The 26,017-nt window shown below is 42.5% G+C and overlaps 1 protein-coding gene across 2 annotated transcripts; it reads right to left on the bottom strand.

Moving 5' to 3' along the window:
* Nucleotides 1-1,666: 1,666 nt before the first annotated feature.
* LOC110533490 (exocyst complex component 3-like protein 2) lies at nucleotides 1,667-25,731 on the bottom strand. Of its 2 annotated transcripts, none has more exons than XM_021617753.2 (13): nucleotides 24,869-25,731; nucleotides 22,859-23,350; nucleotides 19,870-20,090; nucleotides 17,331-18,060; nucleotides 15,970-16,084; nucleotides 13,162-13,272; nucleotides 12,881-12,981; nucleotides 12,667-12,777; nucleotides 10,046-10,181; nucleotides 9,669-9,791; nucleotides 7,637-7,792; nucleotides 6,237-6,358; nucleotides 1,667-2,785 (listed from the first exon to the last, which is right to left on the bottom strand). In XM_021617753.2, the coding sequence occupies exons 2-13, from the start codon at nucleotides 23,323-23,325 to the stop codon at nucleotides 2,467-2,469; spliced, it is 2,712 nt and encodes a 903-aa protein (XP_021473428.2). In that variant the 5' UTR covers nucleotides 23,326-23,350; nucleotides 24,869-25,731; the 3' UTR covers nucleotides 1,667-2,466. The 2 variants fall into 2 exon arrangements, with proteins under 2 accessions (XP_021473428.2, XP_036845770.1); XM_036989875.1 differs by lacking the exon at nucleotides 24,869-25,731 and adding an exon at nucleotides 20,673-20,795 and having other exon boundaries at nucleotides 22,859-22,980.
* Nucleotides 25,732-26,017: the final 286 nt, after the last annotated feature.

Below are 26,017 nucleotides of genomic sequence, written 5' to 3'. Positions count from 1 at the left end.
TAACGTAACAAAATGTGGGAAGAATCAAGGGGTTTAAATACTTTCTGAAGACACTGTAGGTAAAGACCAGATAAAATTTGTGCAGTATCCAAGACACCTACTAGAACTTCTTCAGGATCGGTGTCCTTTCCACGGGACGGTTGAGCTAACATAGGCTAATGCGATTAGCATGAGGTTGTAAGTAACAAGCACATTTCCCAGGACATAGACATATAAACAAATTAGGCACATTTGGGCGCCTTGATGCAAAATTTTAAACAGAAATGCAATGGTTCATGGGATCAGTCTAAAACATTGCACATACACTGATGCCATCTAGTGGCCAAATTGTCTAAATTGCACTTGGGCTGGAATAACACATTATGGCCTTTCTTTTGCATTTCAGATGATGGTACAAAAAAATACACAAGAACAATTGTTTTTTTCTTTGAATTATCTTTCACCAGATCTATTGTGTTATATTCTACTACATTCCTTTCACATTTCCATAAACCTCAAAGTGTTTCCTTTCAAATGGTACCAATAATATGCATATCCTTCCTTCAGGGCCTGAGCTACAGGCAGTTAGATTTGGGTATGTCATTTTAGGCAAAAATTGAAAAAGGGGGCTAATCCTATACCTCCCTGACCAAGGCCCTTCTCACCCGATTGCTCAGTTTAGGAAGAGTCTTGGTGGTTCCAAACTTCTTCCATTTAAGAATGATGGAGGCCACTGTGTTCTTGGGGACCTTCAATGCTGCAGAAATGTTTTGGTACCCTTCCCCAGATCTGTGCCTCAGAGATCTACGGACAATTCCTTCGACCTCATGGCTTGGTTTTTGCTGTGACATCCACTTTCAACTGTGGGACCTTATATAGACAGGCGTGTTACTTTCCAAATCATGTGCAATAATTTAATTTATCACAGGTGGACGCCAATCAAGTTGTAGAAACATCTCGAGGATGATTCATGGAAACAGGATGTACCTGAGCTCAATTTCGAGTTTCATAGCAATAGGGTCTGAATACTTATGTAAATTCTAAAAACCCGTTTTTTCACTTTGTCATTATGGGGTATTGTGTTATTGCTCAGAAAATTGTTTTATTATATCAATTTTAGAATAAGGCTGTAACGTAACAAAATTTGGGAAAAGGCAAGGGGTCTGAATACTTTCCCGAAGGCACTGTATATGTTTTATAATGCTTTTGAATTACACATACTGTTTTGGCAGGAAATACCAGGTTACCCGGGAGAATAATGATTTATTCTTGAGATGGCACGTTTGTAAAATACCGGGAAAATATTAAACCCTAGTGCTGCAGCACCCTCAGCACCCCTACTTCCCGCGGCTATGATGACATCGCTACTTTGAAAGTGACTGCTGTGCCATTTTCCCTACATGAGCTAGCCCCTAGCAATTTGAGTTCTAGACAAATGAGCTTGAGTGACATCTTGCGAGCGAGAGAGAGAGAGAGAGAGCGAGAGAGAGAGCGAGAGAGAGAGCGAGAGAGAGAGCGAGAGAGCGAGAGAGCGAGAGAGCGAGAGAGCGAGAGAGCGAGAGAGCGAGAGAGCGAGAGAGCGAGAGAGCGAGAGAGCGAGAGAGCGAGAGAGCGAGAGAGCGAGAGAGCGAGAGAGCGAGAGAGCGAGAGAGCGAGAGAGAGAGAGAGAGAGAGCGAGAAATGACGTAGTGCACATATCTGCACATACTGTATGTGACAGTGTGCAATTTCTGGGGACCACTTTTGGCTCATGAGTGGTCCTTTCAGAACTACTGGCTAAAAGGTATTCTAAAGTACCAGAGAATTTATTTAAATCGGTAACACTTTACATTGAGGTTTACTTAAAATTATTTACTAAAGGTTTATACGTATTTTATAAACCATTAGTGGTTAGTTAAACAGTTATAACACATTGGTTAAAATTGTGCAGTCATGTAAGCTATCTTTAAGCAGTTTATTAACTACTTATGGATGTATACAATTACTCCTTAATGTAAAGTGTTACCCAATGAGGTTTACAAAATTATTCTAAACATTAAGAAAAATCTGAGCTTGAAGTACAGTAGATGGGCTTGTATCTGTGGTACCTGATGTCAAGTTCTTCTTATTATCGCTATCCATTCAAATGTCTGTAAATGAGTGGGAAGATCATTTACAGATGAATTAAAAACATTTAATTTCATGTTTCTATGGGGACTTTGCATTTCTTATCAGTAGTAGTAAGTTTCACAGTAATTTGTGATTTTGGCCCATTGTAGTAGTCGCAGCACATATGACAGAATTTAAGATTGAGTACTCTTCGAAGTGTCGTCATCAACAAACTTCTACTTCTCTTATTTAAAGCAGAAATCCAAACAATTCGATCTTAAAGCTCATTCAGTATCAAGTAGTCATAGAGATGCACACATGGATACAGAATTACGGGTGAGCGAGCCTCTGTTCTACCAAACACTTAATGTGCATCAACTACATACGATTTCCTTGAAGTCAATCATAATCCATATCCTTGTCCTCTTTCAGTTGTTCCGGTGGCAGCGTGGTTCTGTTCCTGGGGCTTCTCTTACGGTGTTGTCGAAGCCGGGCCTCTGAGAACCAGTTGGCGACGGTCATGGCAACACGGATGAGGCCCAGGTTGATGCAATGTACCTCGGAGGTGACTGGGATGTCCGAGAAGAGGGCATGATCCCTGCATGGCAGGGTAGAGCTGTTGCTGCTCTCAAAGTCTCGGACCACGTTCAAGATCTCTTGGCGCTCTGCCTGTCGTATCATCCCCCGCACATTTAGCAGGGTGGAGATGTGCTTCTTCCTGCGATAGGATGAAGGGAGGAAGAGAAAGGAAAGATAGGGAAGATAGAGACCGATGTTAGTGTGTTTCGGTGGTTTCAGGTAGCTTCATGATTCAATCATGTTGTAGAGCAAAGGGCCATGACTTATTATGTTCAGTTGATCTACTGATCATTTTTTAAATTATATTTCACCCCAAATAGACATTTGGGGGAGTCCCAGTGGTAGGCGGCAGACTTTGATCTATGAAAATACAGGCGGCTAGTAACAAAACAAAAGAGTGATGCTTGCAGACACTCCTTGTGCCTGAGTGAGTTAACATGTATCCAGGTTGTCTTGACCTGCTCCAGCTCCCTCCTTTGATTCCAGAGCGTGGCACCAGACTGTCTCTCACAGGGTGGCAGGAACAGGAAGTACTCTGCAGCAGCTTCCTGTCTGCCTGGCCACAGGTCATGCGTCACACATTGGGTACGCTGCCAGCTAGCCAGCCCTTAGCTGACCCCACAAAACACACAAACAACGAGGGGCCTGGGACCTTGTGGGGCCCTCCAGCCTCTGCCACTAAAAACAGCCCCTTGGTCCTCTCCAAGAATAAAGCCAGTACACTCAACCTATATGGACTAAATTGAAATGTTTCTTACAGAATACATATGAAATGCATATGCACAACCATGGTAGGAAACAGTTTGGAAATTATGGGAAAATTATTAGGACAAAGGTGAGGACGCAACAGTTCACCTGACACAATACTGAATCCAATGATTTTATGTGCATTTTACATTTACTGTACTTTCGTCGCATTTGTTGATAACGAAATCTGACAATACTCTGGATACATTCAGTAATATGAAAGGAATATTCCTGGAAAATGTGGGGTAGGTGCAACATAAGCCAAAACGAATTACAAGGGTTTGAGTGAGAGTGGCCACACACCTCTCCAAAGTGTTCACAGTTCCTAAGTCATTTTAATGCACTTTCATGACTCAAAGTAGAGTCTTCAACTATAAGGTGTTTTTTTCAGCTCTCCTAGCTATGCAGTTGGGGAACTACAGAAAGCACACTTGGAGGTTTTTTGTTTGGAACACAACTCTGCATCCCAGCACTCACACAATTACTGTTGTTGTTTATGCAATCCAAGAACAGTCCATTATAAATTGCATCATTTTTAAGCTTGTTCTATTGCAAACATGACTAGCTAGGTTATAAAATACGATATTACAGCGTTAGGCTTTCACAATGCAATTCAGGGAATCAGATCATGTTAGTGCTTGTTCCGTGCTAATTTTCTTCACAATAGACAAACATATATATTAATTCTGTTCAGAACAAACCAGGGTATGACACCATGTCATCTTGTAACTGTACATCAAACATAATGATCATAAACATTGACGCTGTATATGACATGAGTTTTATGATATGGAAATGTGAAGTGCACATTTGGACTCATGGGTGTTTGGCTTGCTTGTATGATTTCAAAGCGGTATTTATTATAGTCCTCTTAATTTACAGCATTTCCCTCACTCAGACAACAAAACATTTGCAAAAGTTGCCCAATTAGTGGGAGGGATGGGGGCAACTTCTTGTCGCGCAAGGTGATCATGTTCAGAACGGCTATCAGTCAAAACCCATAGAGCGTTGTGAAAACTTCATATGGCTGCAGGGGCACTATTGAGTAGCTTGGATGAAAAGTGCCCAGAGGTGCCCAGAGTAAACGGCCTGCTCCTCAGTCTCAGTTGCTAATATATGCATATTATTATTAGTATTGGATAGAAAACACTCTGAAGTTTCTAAAACTGTTTGAATGTCTGTGAGTAAAACAGAACTCTAATGGCAGGCAAAAAGCTGAGAAGAAATCCAAACAGTAAGTGAGGTTGGTAGATTTTCAAACCAGGCCCAATTGAATTCACATTGGGATATTAATTAAATTGCACTTCCTAGGGCTTCCACTAGATGTCAACCATCTTTAGAAACTTGAATGAGGATTCTACTGTGCTGTGGGACTGAATAAGAGCTGAATGAGTCAGCTTACTGGCAGAGAGCCATTTCCTGGTCACGCGCATTCCACATGATATCGACTTGCGTTCCATCCTCAAGACACAAAGGAATTCTCCGGTTGGAACTTTATTGAAGATTTATAATAAAAACATCCTAATGATTGATTCTGTACTTAGTTTGAAATGTTTCTTCGACTTGTAATATAACTTTTTGAAGTTTTTGTCCGAAGAAATGCACGAGCGTTTGGATAGGTGTACCAAACACGCTAACAAAAGTAGCTAATTGGACATAAATAATGGGCATTATCGAACAAATCAAGCATTTATTGTGGACCTGGGATTCCTGGGAGTGCATTCTGATGAAGATAATCAAAGGTAAGGGAATATTTAGCATGTAATTTCTGGTTTCTGTTGACCAACATGGTGGCTAATTGTATTATATTTCTGAGGGCAGTCTCAGATTATTGCATGGTATGCTTTTTCCGTAAAGTTTTTTTGAAATCTGACACAGCAGTTGCATTAAGGAGAGGTATATCTATAATTCCATGTGTATAACTTGTATTATCATCTACATTTATGATGAGTATTGCTGTTGAATCGATGTGGCTATGCAAAATCATTGGATATTTTTGGAACTAGTGAATGTAACGCGCCAATGTAAACTCAAGATTTTTTTATATAAATATGAACTTTATCAAACAAAACATACATGTATTGTGTAACATGAAGTCCTATGAGTGTCATCTGATGAAGATCATCAAAGGTTAGTGATTCATTTTATCTCTATTTGTGCTTTTTGTGACTCCTATCTTTGGCTGGAAAAATGGCTGTGTTTATTCTGTGGCTTGGTGGTAACCTAACATATTAGTTTGTGGTGCTTTTGCTGTAAAGCATATTTGAAATCAGACACTGTGGTGGGATTAACAAAAAGATTACCTTTAAAACGGTATAAGATACATGTATGTTTGAGGAATTTTAATTATGAGATTTCTGTTGTTTTGAATTTGGCACCCTGCACTTTCACTGGCTGTTGTCATATCATCCCGTTAGCGGGATTGCAGCCATAAGAACTCAGAGCCAGAGTTCTGACGTCATGTATAGCTTGTTATTTTACAGACACTGCGTTCCAATTTAGTCGTTTATCAGTGCCCAAATTTGCCATTTTCAACTTGTATACGGGCAGGAGTGTAAAAGATTAATAATGGTATGTTCCCATGCTTTTTTCCCTTGTTTTGACCTATTGTGTCAACAGAAAGTCTATACGTGGACTTAAATTCCGCTACCTTTGTCCAGATGTCAAAAATAGCACTTTGTGAAACTGCACCGTGGCATGCAGGTTCTGGGTACTGTGGCATAGCGTATATAGGAAATGGTGACCAATGAACAACATTTGCCAAATTTGTTCATTGTTTTCCAACTCTGGACTTTCAAAACATTGCGCAGTACTGTATTCCCCAAAATGATGAAAACCCTTACCGTATGTCTGGAAACTCTTTCACCAGAACAGCAACCTCCATCTGGATGGACGGAGTGTCCTCCAGGAGAATGATGTCAGCCAGGTGAGTGAGGACACTGTCCAGCCAAGAGGATCCTGACTCCTGAAAGAGGAAATATTATGTAAGATAAGTAATTATAAACATTTGTAAAACAATTGATATGGACGAGTTGCATAAGTACAAAGGTCAATCATCTCATTGTCCATGAGCCATCAACAGATAGGTGCAATCCATCATTTTCTGAAACAAAAGCTCTGTGTGGACGTACCATAGACATTAATACCAACATCATCTATCAGGATTTGTAGTCCTACATTCTTAGAATAAAAGGTGCTATCTTGGACCATAAGCGGTTAATTGGGGTTACAAAACAGTTGTTGGGAGTGTTAAACTAAATCATCTTATCGCGTTCAGATACAGTTGAAGTCGGAAGTTTACATACACATTAGCCAAATACATTTAAACGCAGTTTTTCACAATTCCTGACATTTAATCCTAGTAAAGATTCCCTGTCTTAGGTCAGTTGGGATCACCATTTTATTTTAAGAATGTGAAATCTCAAAATAATAGAAGAGAGAATGATTTATTTCAGCTTTTATTTATTTAATCACATTCCCAGAGGGTCAGAAGTTTACATACACTCAATTAGTATTTGGTAGCTTCACGGTTGGGATGGTATTCTTTGGCTTGCAAGCCTCCCCCTTTTTCTTCCAAATATAACAATGGTCATTATAGTCAAACAGTTCTATTTTTGTTTCATCAGACCAGAGGACATGCTGCTGAGCAGCCTTTCAGGTTATGTCGATATAGGACTTGTTTTACTGTGGATATGGATACTTTTGTACCTGTTTCCTCCCGCATCTTCACAAGGTCCTTTGCTGTTGTTCTGGGATTGATTTGCGCTTTTCGCACCAAAGTACGTTCATTTCTAGGAGACAGAACGTGTCTCCTTCCTGAGCGGTATGACGGTCACATGTGGTTTATACTTCCGTACTATTGTTTGTACAGATGAACGTGGTACCTTCAGGCGTTTGGAAATTGCTCCCAAGGATGAACTAGACGTGTGGAGGTCAAGCAAAGAGGCACTGAGTTTGAAGGTAGACCTTGAAATACATCTACAGGTACACCTCCAATTGACTCAAATTATGTCAATTAGCCTATCAGAAGCTTCCAAAACCATGACATAATTTTCTGGAATTTTCCAAGCTGTTTAAAGGCACAGTCCTAACCAACTTGCCAAAACTATAGTTAACTATATAGACATTTGTGGAGTGGTTGAAAAACAAGTTTTAATGACTCCAACCTAAGTGTATGTAAACTTCCGACTTCAACTGTAGTTGTTTATGGTCATTACGACCGTAAATCAGAGGGATGACTGACCAGGTCTTTAAAGAGCCCTTTGAGCTGCTTGGCCTCGTCCTGCAGTCGGAATGCCATCCTCTTCCTCATCTTCGATGATGTGCAGATGACCCGTCCTCGCATGATCGCACGCAAATACTCCACCAAAACCCGCCTGTGTATCTCCCCCACCAGTATCTGTCAATCAAACAGTCAACCACTCAACCATTCAGTCCCTCAGTCATAACATAAAGTGCCTTCAGAAAGTATTCAGACCCTTTGACTTTTTCTACATTTCGTTACCTTACAGCCTTATTCTAAAATGGATGAAAAAATAAATAAAGAATCCTCAGCAATCTACACACAATACCCCATAATGGCAAAGAAAAAACAGGTTTTTAGAAATTTTGGAACCAAAAAAACATATTTACATAAGTATTCAGACCCTTTGCTATGAGACTAGAAATTGAGCTCAGATGCATCCTGTTCCCATTGATCATCCTTGAGATGTTTCTACAACTTGATTGGAGTTCACCTGTGGTACATTTAATTGATTGGACATGATTAGGAAAGTCACACACCTGTCTATATAAGGTCACAAGGTTGACATTGCATGTCAGAGCAAAAACCAATCCATGAGATTGAAGGAATTGCCCGTAGAGCACGAGACAGGATTGTGTCGAGGCACCGATCTGGGGAAGGGTACCAAAACATTTCTGCAGCATTGAAGGTCCCCAAGAACACAGTGGCCTCCATCATTCTAAAATGGAAAAAGTAGAACCATGAAGACTCTTCCCAGCGCTGGCCGCGCTGCCAAACTGAGCAATAGGGGGAGAAGGGCCATGGTCAGAGAGGTGACCAAGAACCAGATGGTCACTCTGACAGAGCTCTAGAGTTCCTCTGTGGAGATGGGAGAACCTTCCAGAAGGACAACCATCTCTGCAGCACTCCACCAATCAGGCCTTTAAGGTAGAGTGGCCAGATGGAAGCCACTCCTCATTAAAGGGCACATGACAGCCAGCTTGGAGTTTGACAAAAGGCACCAAAAGACCCGCAGACCATGAAAAACAATATTCTCTGGTCTGATGAAACCAAGATTGAACTCTTGGCCTGAATGCCAAGCGTCACATCTGGATGAAACCTGGCACCATCCCTACTGTGAATAATGGTGGTGGCATAATTATGCTGTGGGGATGTTTTTCAGCGGCAGGGACTGAGGATTGAGGCAACGATGAACGGAGCAAATACAGAGATCCTTGATGAAAACCTGCTCCAGAGCTCTCTGGACCTCAGACTGTGACAGGCCAAGACCATAAGCACACAGCCAAGACAACGCAGGAGTGGCTTCGGCACAAGTCTCTGGATGTCCTTGAATGGCCCAGCCGGAGACCAGACTTGAACCCGATCGAACATTTCTGGAGAGAACTGAAAATAGCTGTGCAGCAAAACTCCCCATCCAACCTGACAAAGTTTGAGAGGATTTACAGAGAAGAATGGGAGAAACTCCACAAATGTTTTATTTTTTTTTACCTTTATTTAACTAGGCAAGTCAGTTAAGAACAAATTCTTATTTTCAATGACGGCCTAGGTCAGGGGCAGAACAACAGATTTGTACCTTGTCAGCTCGGGGATTCGAACTTGCAACCTTCCGGTTACCAAAACATTTCCACTAGGCTACCCTGCCTCCCCAAATACTGGTGTGCCAAGCTTGCCAAGAACACTCGGGGCTGTAATCGCCTCCAGAGTTGCTTCAACATAGTACTGAGTAAAGGTTCTGAATATTTATGTAAATGTGTTTTTCATTTGCAATAAATTAGCAAAAATGTCTAAAAAACTGTTTTTGCTTTGTTGTTATGGGGTATTGTGTGTAGGTTGACAAAAAACAATTGAGTCAATTTTAGAATAAGGCTGTAACCTAGCAAAATGTGGAAAAAGTCAAGGGGTCTGAACACTTTCCAAGGGCACTGTAACCGTTGATAAACTAAATATATTGGGATAGAAAGGGCAAATATTTATTCCATGTATTTTGTGCAACATGTTATCATGTGTTAGGTATGTGGTCATTGGTGGAGACCTGATAAGGTGGGCAGTCCATTCTTCTGAACTTCTTAAAGTGTTGTTTGACGCTTGCTTCGATGGCTTCAAAGGCCTCAGTGTTGTTTAGCCACTTCCTTTTCACCAGCTTGTCAAAGAACGGCTGGAACAGAAATACACAGCTTTGACCCACATGAAGTGATGAACATTATGCTCCTATTGCAAAATGCACATCTGTGTAAACGTTAGAGCATGTGTGTTTGTGTTTGATCAGTCATATATGAGTGTAGAATTGGCAAGTTGTGTATTGGGGAAGGGATGTTAAGATAAATGTATGTTTTGTGTCAATAAATTGTAAGGAAAACATTTTCTGTGCCCTACCAAAAGAGGACACATTTTAAAAGCACATTGCCTCACCCTGATGTGCTCAAATAGTCTTTCCGTCAGAACCCTCACTGATTGGTTAACAATCCTGTCCAGGGAGGAGTTAGCTCCCTGTGTGGACTCCTCATTGCTCTGTGGGTCACACTGCCTGCAACGCTGTACAAAGGATCTACACAAAAAGTGGAATGCAAACACTGTTGGTGAGTTCAGGTAGTGTAAGAATGATCTGAAACTCGTATTTCTGACTTGGAAAACCCGTTTGAACCATTTACAACCTTAATAATGTGGATAACATCATTTGACCATGTGATCTATTTGTCCCTTTGTCAACAACAGTTGGTGCATGATCATTCATATTAATGAAGTCTCAAGGTTCTGCTTGTCTGAGTTAAAATTCCTCATGATAAGCTGCATACCACACTATTTACCAAGAGAGTTTTCATCTATATTTTTTGTAGCTGTCTATTTACCACAACAGCCCTATGCCGGCACTAAGACGACACACAACAAGCTTTATAGGGCCAGAAGCAAACAAGAAGATGCGGCGCTCCTAATGGCCCGGGGATTTTAATGCAGGGAAACTGAAATCTGTTTTAACAAATTTCTACCAGCATGTCTCCTGTGCAAATAGAGTGAGAAACAAACTCTACACACAGTGGTGCATGCAAAGCTCTACCTCACTCTGCATTTAGCAAATCTGACCATAACTCCATCCTCTTAATTCCTGCTTACAAGCAAACACTCAAACAGGAAGTACCAGTGATATGCTCAATGCGGAAGAGATCCGATGAAGCAGACGCTAAGCTACAGGACAGTTCCGCTAGCACAGATTGGAACATGTTCCAGGATTCACCCGATGGCATTGAGGAGTTTACCATATCAGTCATCGGCTTCAATAATAAGTGCATCGACGATGTAGTCCCCACAGTGACGGTACGTGCACACCCTAACCAAAAGCCAAGATTACAGGCAACATCTGAACTGAACTAAAGGCTAGAGCTCCGGCTTTCAAGGAGAAGGTCACAAATTCGGATGCTTATAAGAAATCCCCCTACGACCGACAAACCATCAAACAGGCAAAATGTCAATACAAAGATCAAATCCTACTACACCGGCTCTGACGCTCATCTGATGCGGCCGCAGGGCCAGACGGATTACCAGGATGGGTACTCAGAGCATGCGCTGACCAACTGGCATGCGTCTTCACAGATATTTTCAACCTCTCCCAGGTCTTACAGTCTTACATTTGTTTCAAGCAGACCACCATAGTCCACGTGCCCAAGAACGCCCAGGTAACCTGTCTAAATGACTATCGACCCATAGCACTCACATATGTAGCCATAAAATGCTTTGAAAGTGTGGTCGTGGCTCACATCAACACCATCATCCCAGACACCCTGGACCCACAATTCGCATACCGCCCCAACAGATCCACAGTTGATGCAATCTCTATTGCACTCCACACTGCCCTTCCCCACCTGGACAAAATGAACACCTACGTATGTGAGAATGCTCTTCACTGACTACATAGTGACCTCCAAGCTCATCACTAAACTAAGGATCCTGGGATTTATCACCTCACTCTGCAATTGGATACTTTCTGACGAGGGTAGGCAAAAACACATCTGCCACACTGACCCTCAACACTGGGTCCCCCCGTTCTTAGCTCCCACCTGTACTCCCTGTTCACCCACGACTGTGTGGCCGCACATGACTCCAACCCCATCATTAAGTTTGCTGACGACACGACGGTGGAGCGCCAAGTTCCTCTGTGTCCACATCACTAAGGACATACCATGGTGCAAACACAACACAGTCGTGAAGAGGACACAACAATGCCTCTTCCCCCTCAGGAGGCTAAAGAGATTTGGCATGGGCCCTCAGATCCTTGAAAAGTTCTGCAGCTGCACCATTGAGAGCATCTTGACTGGCTGCATCACCGCTTGGCATGGCAACTGCTCGGCATCCGACCGCAAGGCGCATCAAAGGGTAGTGCGTATGGCCCAGTACATCACTGGGGCTGAGTTCCCTGTCATCCAGGACCTCTATACCAGGCGGTGTCAGAGGAAGGACCTAAAAATCTTCCGGTACCGGAAAGTCAAGTCTGGGACCAAAAGACTGCTTAACAGCTTCTACCCCAAATCCATAAGACTGCTATACAGTTAATCAACTAACTACCCAGACTTTTTGCTTTTACCCCTACCTACATGTGCATAGTACTTCAATCAATCACCTAACAAAACCTACATGTATATATTACCTCAATCAATCACCCCAACTACCTCGTAACCCAGTATACTACTCCCTGTATATAGCCTCGCTATTGTTATTTTATTGTGTTACAATTTTCTTTTTTATCTATTTGCTAATTGTCTTACTTTTTAACTACATTGTTGGGAAAGGGCTCGTAAGTAAGCTTTTCACGGTAAAGTCTGCACTTGTTGTATTTGGCGCATGTGACAAATACAATTTTACTTGTCAACTTTAACAAGATTGCCAACTAATTGTAAGCCATGTTAGCTAGCTAGCTGGAGACGCTCTCATCCCATTCACCACTTCACCAACTGAAAAATACACGTTTTTGATAAGCATTTGATTGGAGCATCAGTTAACACAGATGCCACAGCAGATGACTTCTCTGTCTGGGTATCTACCTGAGAGGCGGGCAGCAGTTGACCAGAGAGATGGTCCTGGAGACGTATCCATCGCCCCGGTCCCCAAACTCAGCCTGGGTCTCATGGAACATCTCCACCTTTCTCTGGAAACTGGACATAGTAACATGATGAAATTAAATCCATATGTTGATTCACATTGAGGTTGTTGATTGAACTCAATGTCCATGTCTTTATAAACACATATTCTCCTCACCTATATAGGAAGTCAGACAGTCCATTGAGATTGCAGCGGGCCACCCTGGCCCCCAGAAACGGGCTTACAGCTGTGGATCTGTCCAGGTCTACCTTTAGTCTCTGTAACAACCACGCACAAATACTGATCAGAGCAGGAACTTCAAAATCCAACCACCCAAAATAGGTCACTCCAATATTAATGGGAGATTTACAAATGTCTTCGAGTTGTTTGCCACAATGTCCAATGGTGACCTACAGATCTACTGTACAGTAGTGTCTCTGAATGATAGTGTGACAGACCTGGATGACAGAGCGGGCCAGACTGGACTGGTACTCCTCTATGTGCAGCGTTTGGGCCCACCGCCTCTCCTCCTCATCCAGAACCTGAGTGAGCTCTGTGGACACCTTCTCCTGCGATAAACAGAACACACACAACCATGAAGTCCATTGCCTACCCAAGAAACAAGTATGGGAAGTTTCAGTACCATTAGATTAGTGCCAGAACCATTACCTCGGTAGGTGGGATTTTTTTCCCCCCACAGTGTTCAGTATTATTATTATTTTTTTGAATTTTACCCCTTTTTTCTCCCAATTTCGTGGTATCCAATTGTTGTAGTAGCTACTATCTTGTCTCATTGCTACAACTCCCGTACGGGCTCGGGAGAGACGAAGGCTGAATGTCATGCGTCCTCCGATACACAACCCAACCAGCCGTACTGCTTCTTAACACAGCGCGCATCCAACCCGGAAGCCAGCAGCACCAATGTGTCGGAGGCTACACCGTGCACCTGGCAACCTTGGCTAGCGCGCACTGCGCCCAACCCCATCATCGAAAGTTAAAACAACGATTTTCAAACACTACTGTATGTGATTTGCGGTGACTTGGGGAGCAAGAAAATACCGTCCAAATAAAATTAAATAAAATGTTATTTGTCACACGGGCCAAGTACACCGGGTGTAGACTTGAAATGCTTGCTTACGAGCCCTTCCCAACAATGCAGAGTTAAAATGTAAAATAAAAAGAAAAATAGTAGCACAAGAGGAATAAAATGCACAAGAATGGAGCTATATACAGGGAGTACCAGATCAATGTGGAGCTATATACAGGGAGTACCAGATCAATGTGGCGCTATATACAGGGAGTACCAGTACCAGATCAATGTGGAGCTATATACAGGGAGTACCAGTACCAGATCAATGTGGAGCTATATACAGGGAGTACCAGTACCAGATCAATGTAGAGCTATATACAGGGAGTACCAGATCAATGTGGAACTATATACATGGAGTACCAGTACCAGATCAATGTGGAGCTATATACAGGGAGTACAAGTACCAGATCAATGTGAAGCTCTATACAGGGAGTACCAGTACCAGATCAATGTGGAGCTATATACAGGGAGTACCAGTACCAGATCAATGTGGAGCTATATACAGGGAGTTCCAGTACCAGATCAATGTGGAGCTATATACAGGGAGTTCCAGTACCAGATCAATGTGGAGCTATATACAGGGAGTACCAGTACCAGATCAATGTGGAGCTATATACAGGGAGTACCAGTACCAGATCAATGTGGAGCTATATACAGGGAGTATCAGTACCAGATCAATGTGGAGCTATATACAGGGAGTACCAGTATCAGATCAATGTGAAGCTATATACAGGGAGTACCAGTACCAGATCCATGTGGAGCTATATACAGGGAGTACCAGATCAATGTGGAGCTATATACAGGGAGTACCAGTACCAGATCAATGTGGAGCTATATACAGGGAGTACCAGTACCAGATCAATGTGGAGCTATATACAGGGAGTACCAGTACCAGATCAATGTGGAGCTATATACAGGGAGTATCAGTACCAGATCAATGTGGAGCTATACACAGGGAGTACCAGTCTCAGATCAATGTGGGGCTAAATACAGGGAGTACCAGTACCAGATCAATGTGGAGCTATATACAGAGAGTACCAGATCAATGTGGAGCTATATACAGGGAGTATCAGTACCAGATCAATGTGGAGCTATACACAGGGAGTACCAGTCTCAGATCAATGTGGGGCTAAATACAGGGAGTACCAGTACCAGATCAATGTGGAGCTATATACAGAGAGTACCAGATCAATGTGGAGCTATATACAGGGAGTACCAGTACCAGATCAATGTGGAGCTATATACAGGGAGTACCAGTATCAGATCAATGTGGAGGTATATACAGGGAGTACCAGTAGCAGATCAATGTGGAGCTATATACAGGGAGTACCAGTACCAGATGAATGTGGAGCTATATACAGGGAGTACCAGTACCAGATGAATGTGGAGCTATATACAGGGAGTACCAGTACCAGATCAATGTGGAGCTATATACAGGGAGAACCAGTACCAGATCAATGTGGAGCTATATACAGGGAGTACCAGTACCAGATCAATGTGGAGCTATATACAGGGAGTACCAGTACCAGATCAATGTGGAGCTATATACAGGGAGTACCAGTACCAGATCAATGTGGAGCTATATACAGGGAGTACCAGTACCAGATCAATGTGGAACTATATACAGGGAGTACCAGTACCAGATCAATGTGGAGCTATATACAGGGAGTACCAGTACCAGATCAATGTGGAGCTATATACAGGGAGTACCAGTACCAGATCAATGTGGAGCTATATACAGGGAGTACCAGTACCAGATCAATGTGGAGCTATACACAGGGAGTACCAGTACCAGATCAATGTGAAGCTATATACAGGTTAGTACCAGTACCAGATCAATGTGGAGCTATACACAGGGAGTACCAGTACCAGATCAATGTGAAGCTATATACAGGTTAGTACCAGTACCAGATCAATGTGCAGGGGTATGAGGTATTTGAGGTAGATATGTACATGAATGTAAGGTAAAGTGACTAGAAACAGGTTTTGAAAAGCTAACAGTTTTTCTTACTTTTAATCCTATCCCTGTGATGTAAAATATAAGCATTTTTTATGACCTCATCTTTTTAACCACAGATCATATAAATGTGCCATTTCAACACATGTAGACACTAGTATGGTGCTGGAGATAATGAAAATGAGGTTGAATTGCACTTTAAAAGCAATGTGATTTTACCCTGACAGTGTTCAGGCAGTCCTGTTCCAGTTGGTCCACTGTGTCTTGGTGCAGTAGGGGTTCCAGTCGGGAGTAGTTAATTGGGGTTTTCATGCCAACGGTGCCCAGGACATCCCTTAAAAAAGACGAGAGGGAGAGTGAGGAAGAGATACTATGTGTCACCATCCAGTCAAGTCTCACATTTCAGATCTGAACTAATACCTGTAAAGATCTATGTTAATATTCACGTACATGGACTTCCTTGATGTTCTTGTCTTACTTTCTTATTTAAAAAATATATATTTTTGTCCCCATAGGTGAACCCTTTGGTGGTGAAACAGGTTCTACTAAGAACGTATAACATTGTATTAATGAAAGGGTTCCACTGGAACCAAAAATTGATAATGGGCGAGTTTGAGTTGTAAGGCTAACGTAGCCGACTGTAGACGAATGTCGACAAGAGCAGTCAGGGGAGGTGCATCTGAAACAGCCAAAAAATGTCAGACACTGTTGTGGTTTTCCTACAGCAAGGCTTAGATGAACATGGCAGTGTCAACGTAGTTGCCATTGTTTGTGAAAGTTTTTCTTTATAATATCAAAATAAGCATGTCTCTAACCCCTAGATCACACAATCACAAACTGAAATCATATGTGTGTACATTGTACAATCAGTTGATGAGAGAGAGGTCTCAAATATCACATTCATTTCTGAACTATTGTCCAAAGTACCTGTACATCCATGAATGAGTTTCTATGATTTGTTCCTCTTTTTGATGTATGTAATGTGATGTATTATTGAGTATTATTCATTCATTCTACTATTGCATGTATTTGTATTAGTTTATTTTTGTTTATCTCATGATTGATTTTACATATGCTATCAGATTGCCGGATGGGGGGGGGTGGGAGTTTTTAAATACATGAATAGAAATGATAAAAACTTGACGCGAAAAAATATATATAATTAATTTGTATATATCCAATGTATACCAATGGACTTTCACGCGGGTCAAACAAAAACACCCTAATGATTGGTCGACAATTGAGCCTCCAACAATGCAGGCGATGGCTGCAGGATGAAGTTGATGAAGAGAAACGGCCGGAATTTGCAGCTGACTGCAGTCAAAACAGTCAAAACCTTTGATCACGTGGTTCATGCAGTTCATGCAGTCGACATGTAGGCACAAGTCTGAAAATGTTTATCCACATAATGTAACACACTTTGAAAGGCGACTTGACAAAATTGATATGCTCAAACGCAACCATTTTCATAGGGTTTTCCTAAGGGGACAATTAAATAACCCTTTATGGTTCTAGGTAGTACCTTATTTTCTAAGAGTGTATACATTTAATGTTGTTATGTCATGACTTCTGACACTGACCTGTTGTAGATGTTGTAGAACCAGTCCAGCATAGAGTAAACGTCAGTGATCTGAAGCTGGGAGCTGGTAATGATTTTCAGGCGTCTGGCCACCGCCCGGTGGTAGCTCTGTACATACACCTGGAAGGCCTGGAACTCCTCCGGGTAGACCGACACCACGTTCCGCCGTGCCGCGTCCAGGTCGTCCACCATGCGTCCCCTTAACCTCTCCAGGTATGAGGCCAGTTGCCCCGCCTGAGTGTCCACCTGCTGCGGCAGGCTCCAGTCTGCCGCCTCCGCCACCGCCTGCCGCCATTTCAGCTTGAGCTGACGGGGCCTCTGGCTATGATAGGGCTGGAGGCCCTCCCTTACGGGCTGGGTCTGGGTCTCTTTTCTCTGGGCCTGGGACATGTCAGCCTGCTCCTCCTGCTGAATGACCAGCACCACTAGTCCCAGGTTGGGCCCGGCCGTTGGCTGGCGGAGGGACTCCCTCACCACGTCCCACATCTCCTTCTGCAGGGCCTCATACAGCAGCTCCACATCCTTGGCCTTGCGCCTGCTGGCGTCCCGTGAAGCGTTGGGACTGGAGGGGTTGTCGAAGGACCCAGTAGGGGTCACTCCGGGGGGTGTGGATGGAGGCGTGGAGGGATGTGGCAGGAAGGCCAGTAGCTCGCACTCGTGCTCCAGCTCCTGGATGTGTGTGTCGGCCAGGAGGAGGTCCCTCTGGTTGACCAGCTGTAGGATCTCCAGCACTGAGGGAAGAGAGGAAAGGACAGATAGAGGAATCCCTTTCAAACTGTTTAGTCTATTGGTTTGTACAGAGTATTGCCATATGTGTAGGAACGGGTGCGGTAAGTGAGGAGAAAAAGTACATGTTTTCAACATTGACATACTGAAGGGTGCTGATACAGTTAAAGTTGGAAGTTTACATACACATTAGCCAAATACATTTAAACTCAGTTTTTCACAATTGCTGACATTTGCTGACATCTTAGGTCAGTTAGGATCACCACTTTACTTTAAGAATGTGAAATGTCAGAATAATAGTGGAGAGAATTATTTATTTCAGCTTTCATTTCTTTCATCACATTCCCAGTGGGTCAGAAGTTTCCTTCCACTCAATTAGTATTTGGTAGCATTGCCTTTAAATTGTTTAACTTGGGTCTAACGTTTTGGGTAGCCTTCCACAAGCTTCCCACAATAAGTTGGGTGAATTTTGGCCCATTCCACCTGACAGAGCTGGTGTAACTGAGTCAGGTTTGTATGCACACACTTTTTCAGTTCTGCCCACAAATGTTCTATAGGATTAAGGTCAGGGCTTTGTGATGGCCAGTTCAATACCTTGACTTTGTTGTCCTTAAGCAATTTTGCCACAACTTTGAAAGTATGCTTGGGGTCATTGTCCATTTGGAAGACCCATTTGCGACCAAGATTTAACTGACTGATGTCTTGAGATGTTGCTTCAATATATCCACATCATTTTACTTCCCCAAAATGTAATCTGTTTTATGAAGTGCACCAGTCCCTCCCTCCTGCAGCAAAGCACCCCCACAACATGTTGCTGCCACCCCCGTGCTTCACGGTTTGGATGGTGTTCTTCAGGTTGCAAGCCACCCCCTTTTTACTCCAAACAAATCGATGGTCATTTTTGCCAAACAGTTCTATTTTTGTTTCATCAGACCAGAGGACATTTCTCCGAAGGTACGATCTTTGTCCCCATGTGCAGTTGCAAACCGTAGTCTGCCTTTTTTATGGTGGTTTTGGAGCAGTGGCTTCTTCCTTGCTGATCAGCCTTTCAGGTTATGTCGATATAGGACTTGTTTTTACTGTGGATATAGATACTTTTGTACCTGTTTCCACCAGCATCTTCACAGGGTCCTTTGCTGTTGTTCTGTGATTGCTTTGCACTTTTAGCACCAAAGTACGTTCATTTCTAGGAGACAGAACGCATCTCCTTCCTGAGCGGTACAGCGGTTGCGTGGTCCCATGGTGTTTTTACTTGCGTACTATTGATTGTACAGATGAATGTGCATTTGGAAATTGCTCCCAAGGATGAACCAGACTTGTGGAGGTCTGCAATTTTTTTTCTGGGCATGCTATATACTATACTGTCCTTTGACTGTCCCTTGTCTGCTTTGCTCCCTACGGAGCTCTGTGAACAGTAGCTCTGGATGAAGTTTTATCTGAAGGGATCAGCAGTGGGAGGAAGTGCAGTCATTTCCTGCTTTCATCGTCTGGTGCTGATTGAACCCGATGACTGAGGGGATCTGGGGACCGCTCACAGCTCATCAGAGACCAGCGTGGGATTGGTGGAGGAAGTACTGCAGGAGCTGACCAGGAAGTTCCTGAGTTTCCGACTTAATAGACTCAAGTGAGGTTGGACTCATAATGTGAACACTGAAACGTACAACGCTGACTGACATGCCACAGACAGAGGTAACCTGCATTGATCCTTACATGATTCAGAGATTTCAGATTATGTGCCCTGTGATTGGCTGGACCAGCAGAACATATACCATATCTCCCCACTTGATTGGTTTGTTTTGGAGCACCTTGTATACCTGAGAGTGGTTCCCTAGGTTTGACCACTGGCTCTTCCTCCTCCAGCTCCTTGTCGGCCTCCTGGGAGTTGTGGTCCGACAGGGACTCCCTCTTCAGTTTGCTAAGGTTGACCATCCTGAGGAAGGAGGGCCGGCGGCGAGACTCATCCTCGCTGTCAATGCCCAGGTCCCCGCAGGGCAGACTCTCTCTACGCTGTGTCTGCTTCCGCCGCCCTGCAAATCTAGAAGCAGAAGAGAACCATCAGGAGAGAATAGGAACTAGATTATGGCTTGTTACGCTGTCAACCTCACCGTATGGCATTGAAGAGAGAGAAGAGCTATGTGTGGATTCCCAGAGTCAGAGATATTGTGTGGGAATTAAGGTTCCATCTCAAATATAAATGGAATGGGATACATACGTGTTATCAAATAATGTAAGGGTCAATGCTAACAGGTGACTACCATATCCAGACTACCATATGCTATAAATAAGCAGTTATTTAAATGCTTGAGAGGTGCTTGTAGCTCTAAGCCAGGGTTGGGCAACTGGGGGCCACAGCCCCCCTTTTGAAGGCCCTCAGTTAAATTTCCAAATTTCCCAGGAACTCAATCAGGGTCTCAACTAAGAATAGTAGAATAGTTAGAATAGTAGAACACACAAGGTGCCATTTCGAAATTTGGTTGTGCATCAGCAGTTTCTCATTATGTCAGTCACTGATAGTCAATTGTGGGTTTGATGTGGGTATGGATGTGGGTATGGATGTGGGTATGGATGTGGGTATGGATGTGGGTATGGATGTGGGTATGGATGTGGGTACACAGACCTGTTAGAAACTGCGGCCCATCATGATGAGTTCTGATTTTTTGTGGCCCCAACCCCCATCAAAGTTGCCCATCCCTGCTCTAAGCAATCCAGATTGGAATTTTTGATGGCTGCCTTTCCCTGGCTGCAACAGTCAAAGTGAAAACAATGTCCCGGTTATACGTAGTGCCATTCACTCAATGCTTAAGTACACAAGATAGCATTAGCAAACAAAGGGAGTTCCACACATAAACATGGTGAATTTTTACATTCCATAACCAATTAGGAAATGATTATGCTACAGTGCCTTGCGAAAGTATTCGGCCCCCTTGAACTTTGCGACCTTTTGCCACATTTCAGGCTTCAAACATAAAGATATAAAACTGTATTTTTTTGTGAAGAATCAACAACAAGTGGGACACAATCATGAAGTGGAACGACATTTATTGGATATTTCAAACTTTTTTAACAAATCAAAAACTGAAAAATTGGGCGTGCAAAATTATTCAGCCCCCTTAAGTTAATACTTTGTAGCGCCCGCCACCTTTTGCTGCGATTACAGCTGTAAGCACACAGATTTGTGCAATATATGACTGATTGTTGTCCTATGGACAGAGTCTCCCACCTCAGCTGTAGATCTCTGCAGTTCATCCAGAGTGATTATGGGCCTCTTGGCTGCATCTCTGATCAGTCTTCTCCTTGTATGAGCTGAAAGTTTAGAGGGACGGCCAGGTCTTGGTAGATTTGCAGTGGTCTGATACTCCTTCCATTTCAATATTATCGCTTGCACAGTGCTCCTTGGGATGTTTAAAGCTTGTGAAATCTTTTTGTATCCAAATCCGGCTTTAAAATTCTTCACAACAGTATCTCGGACCTGCCTGGTGTGTTCCTTGTTCTTCATGATGCTCTCTGCGCTTTTAACGGACCTTTGAGACTCACAGTGCAGGTGCATTTATACGGAGACTTGATTACACACAGGTGGATTGTATTTATCATCATTAGTCATTTAGGTCAACATTGGATCATTCAGAGATCCTCACTGAACTTCTGGAGAGAGTTTGCTGCACTGAAAGTAAAGGGGCTGAATAATTTTGCACGCCCAATTTTTCAGTTTTTGATTTGTTAAACAAGTTTGAAATATCCAATAAATGTCGTTCAACTTCATGATTGTGTCCCACTTGTTGTTGATTCTTCACAAAAAAATACAGTTTTATATCTTTATGTTTGAAGCCTGAAATGTGGCAAAAGGTCGCAAAGTTCAAGGGGGCCGAATACTTTCGCAAGGCACTGTATATGCTGTGAGCATTTCCGTCATTTCGTTACAGCTATCACAGTGCTACAAAATAGTGTCTAACTTAGTCATATTACAGTGCCTACAGAAAGTCTACACCCCCTTTGACTTTTTTCACATTTTGTGGCCTTAAAATCGTATCTAAAATGTATCTATTGTCATCGGCAGAGACTGGGGAGTTTGTCAGGATCAAAATAAATATGAAAGGAGCAAAGCCTCAGTCTTCTGAAAACCTAACCCTAGGATAGGGTTTTATTTTTCAGAGTGACAATTACACAAATATTTATGCCGAAACACACCAGAATAGCTTTCCAAGAGGTGTTGAGTGTTCCTGAGTGGTTTAATCACAATCTTGACTTAAAATTGCCTGAAAATCAGAGACAACATTTCAATATTGCTGTTCATCAATCATTCCCAACCAAACTAAATGAGCTTGAACAATTTTTGGAGAAAAAAAACAATTGATATATGCTGCCATAAGAGAGTGCAAAATTGGTAGAATCTTATTCCAAATGATTCACAGCTGTAATGGCTACCAAAAGGTGCTTCCACCAGGTATTAACTCTGGGGTGTCAAGACATCTATGTAAAAAAATAAATAATAATAATTTAGAAAAATGTACTTTCTTTCACTTTGAAAATGTCGACTAGTTTGTGTAGATCTGTAGAAACAAATTAATTGAATCCCTTTTAAGATTACATTTTAAGGCAGCAGAATGTGAAAAAAGTTAAAGGGGGTGTAGACTTTCTATTGGCACTGTATATATAGAGAGACATTACATTTATGTTAATCTGTGGCTCTGGACCTGTATTTATAAAGCGTCTCAGAGTGGAAATGGTTCTCCCTGTCCATGCAATCTTATTCATTATGATCTAAAAGGCATCTGATCCTAGATCAACACCCTCCATCCCACTTACCGTAGCAGGGTCATGATCTCCTCTGAGCTCCTGCGGATGCCCTTCCTCTTCTCTTTCTCTGGCGGGGGCGAGTGGGGGTCCGTGGGGCTTCGCAGGGACGGGCTGGTCCCCCACACGCTGCACCCCGACATACGCAGCCCCTTACCCAACTTCCCCAGGGTCTTCAGGGGGGAAGAGCCGCACAGTCGCTCCAGAGTCCCCCTCAGGGGTCTTCCTCCTTTAGGGGCCCCGGTGCCGTGCTTCTCCATGTTCACCTCATTCCCCTCCTCTTCCCCATCTCGCGACAACCTGCACTGGAGGGATTTTGCTCCACGGCCCACCAAAATGGGGGGGTCGCCCTCATTCCTCTCCTCCTCCAGGTTCACCTCCTCAAAGGGACTCAGGTCCAAGTTTAACCTGGGCAGGATGAGTTCACTGTTCCCATGATTATTCCTGGTCCTCCCTGGAAGGTTTTTAAGGATGGGCATGATGCTTGTGCTCAGGGATCAAATACTGCAAGGACACAAGGCCACTTAGTTAGAACAGAGAAAGAGATCACAGATCATAGTTAGGCTAGCAATACCAAGAGCTCAATATGAGTGTGGGCTGGAAAAGGTTGAACAGAACATGCCAGCTAAAACCAGAATGAATGAGAGAGTAACGTTGTAATTGAGGACCTACAGAAAATTCTAATAGCATAAGAACTGTTGCAATGAGACTATTCTGTATAGGCTTTACTCAGCGATTAAATACAAAACACAGACGATTACCCAGCAGCGTTCTCAAGTTACCGACAGTAGAACATGTGTATGGGTAACTGGCCCACCCCGGGGGTGCTGTTACCCCGGGGGAAGATTATGGCATGGGGTTTCACACAAGTGTGTTAAAATCAATTTTATCAGTTTTACTTTGAAATTCTTTAGTAGGTAATACTTAAAAGCTAAGTCTAGTTGTCTTATTTTAATTATTGAAATAAAATATTGGGGAGGAAATGACGTTGCACATGAATTAATATCCACTCTATGAGGAGATTTGATGTAAAGTCCCTCTTTTTAACTCAGGAAATAAAAAGCGGTGTCTGTCTGCGGCTGTCTACATTATTTTGTTTCACTAAAGCACTTAAGTATTTAAACAACTTGATATAACATCGGTCTTGATGAAATCACTTAAAATTCCTCCCTAAATTCACGGTGAAAGAATTGATTGGGTCAAGTGGTTTTAGTGCTTGGCTGCCTGGGACACTAGTTTGCTGTATGTAATTACAGTAAGTACTGTAGACTACTATGTAACAATGTGTCCTCATACACTACTGTAAAATGCACAGGTATAGGTATTATAGCCACACTTATTATTAAGTGGAACGCAGTGGTTAATCTCTAGAAATCAACATAGTAACTAGTTGTTCTTAAAGTCCTGGTAAATGGAAACATTAAAGGTATATGAAAATACCTAGCCCTGTCTAGAAATATATCATATTGATTATAAAACTTGTTTTTCCCTTTTTGTTCCTTGGAAACCTTGTCAGTGTCTGAAAGGCCCACATTGAAATGGTTAATTATGACCCTGTATGTACCAAATCCTAGGATTTAGTTACCAACTTGTAGTACCAAATAGTACAAAGTATTACCTTGTTATTTTCAAGTACTTATAGCATAGACCATAGATGATTGTAAACAAACATCTACCTGTTTCTGAAGAACAGCAAAACAATCCACAGTGGCATACACTTAATTTTGTATTTCCTTGTAACAAGGTAGACTTTATGAGCTATAAATCTAAAGGACTTCCTGAAGATACAATATAATACTTATGAAAGACAGACTACAGTAGGGTATCCTTCTCAATCAAACATTTTGATATCTCATGAACTCTCAGAGACAGTATTTTAGAGCAAACCAGAACACACCATCACAACGGTAATGCAAAGCTATATGCATTATTGTATCGGCTTTAAAGTTTTAGAGAAAGGACGGCAAGAGGCACAGCAATCAGAGCTGCACTTTAATAAGATAAATTCTTAATTCCTCTTACCTTGTGCAGTGTCTCAGTGGAATGTCATCCACTGTGTGTGTATCTCCACTGTTGCTCAGGAGAGCACTGTGCTCACCCGGTTTCCTGACTGGTTGTATTGTAGCTGACAATTATGCTTTTTCCTGAGGAAACTGTGTGTGTGTGTGTGTGTGTGTGTGTGTGTGTGTGTGTGTGTGTTGTATTAATGTCTGAGCTTCAGTTGATAAGTGTGTGGTGCTTTTACATTCTGAATTGACCTGAGTAACAGAGAGTATCTTCAATGGCTTCCAAGCAATGTACTCTATGAAGCATTTAAACAATCGCCTGCACTGCTTCGACATGCGGTCAGTCTAACATATACAATATTCTGGAAAATGTTAAAAACTGTTTGTAGTATAGATGTCGAAGAGATCATGTGAACAGATAATGGGCTGGTGTGTTTGATATCTTCAATAACAAATCAGAAGTATTTTGAGGCCCACAGTGCGTCAGGAGTCAGACATCTAGAACTGATATTTAGCTCATATTCAAAGATACTAGTTACATTTCTTAAGATGGTTGCTTTGCTTAGAAACCTTTACTTACGATTTAAGCACATCAATACTAATAGATTCCATGCAAACTTCAAAAGCAGTGACTTCTAACACTTGGACCACCAGGGATCCATTCTGTCCTCCTGTGCCCTCTAGTGGTGGAATTGTGGACCATCACTCATTTCCTATATAACCAACAGAAAGGGTGATGTAATTGCGACAGGTGATGTCTGTTGTTTGTATTAGTTGAGGATGTTGATATAATCTGGCTATGGTTTTCTTAATTGCCCCTGATTGGGTAAATATAGTTGTATTTAATTGAAGAACACAGCTGTCTCAGACCAGTGTCTAACAATCATACAAAGACAATATTTGAACTGCCTTTTAAATCAAGGTCCTGGATTTTGAAATATACCTGCTGGAGTGCGTGCTACAGGTGGGTGTTACTATGGTGACCAGTGAGTTGAGATAAGGCGGGGCTTTACCGAGCAAAGATAGATGACCTGGAGCCAGTGGGTTTGGTGACGAATATGAAGCGAGGGCCAGCCAATGAGAGCATACAGGTCACAGTGGTGGGTAGTATATGAGGCTTTGGTGACAAAACGGATGGCACTGTGATATACATCGAGTTTGCTGA

Source organism: Oncorhynchus mykiss, chromosome 10 (genome assembly GCF_013265735.2).
Source record: "Oncorhynchus mykiss isolate Arlee chromosome 10, USDA_OmykA_1.1, whole genome shotgun sequence".
Taxonomy (NCBI): domain Eukaryota; kingdom Metazoa; phylum Chordata; class Actinopteri; order Salmoniformes; family Salmonidae; genus Oncorhynchus; species Oncorhynchus mykiss.
Note: the sequence above shows the minus strand (reverse complement) of the source record. Positions and strands in the feature narration are given on the sequence as shown.

What these genes read in the sequence shown, in the direction of transcription:
- LOC110533490 (XM_021617753.2), bottom strand. Translation starts at nt 23,325, where the DNA reads ATGCCCATCCTTAAAAACCTTCCAGGGAGGACCAGGAATAATCATGGG. An exon ending in GAGATCATGACCCTGCTACG is followed by an intron (nt 20,091 to 22,858) that starts GTAAGTGGGATG and finishes TTCTGCTTCTAG; the next exon opens with ATTTGCAGGGCGGCGGAAGC. An exon ending in GACTATTTGAGCACATCAGG is followed by an intron (nt 9,792 to 10,045) that starts GTGAGGCAATGT and finishes TTTCTGTTCCAG; the next exon opens with CCGTTCTTTGACAAGCTGGT.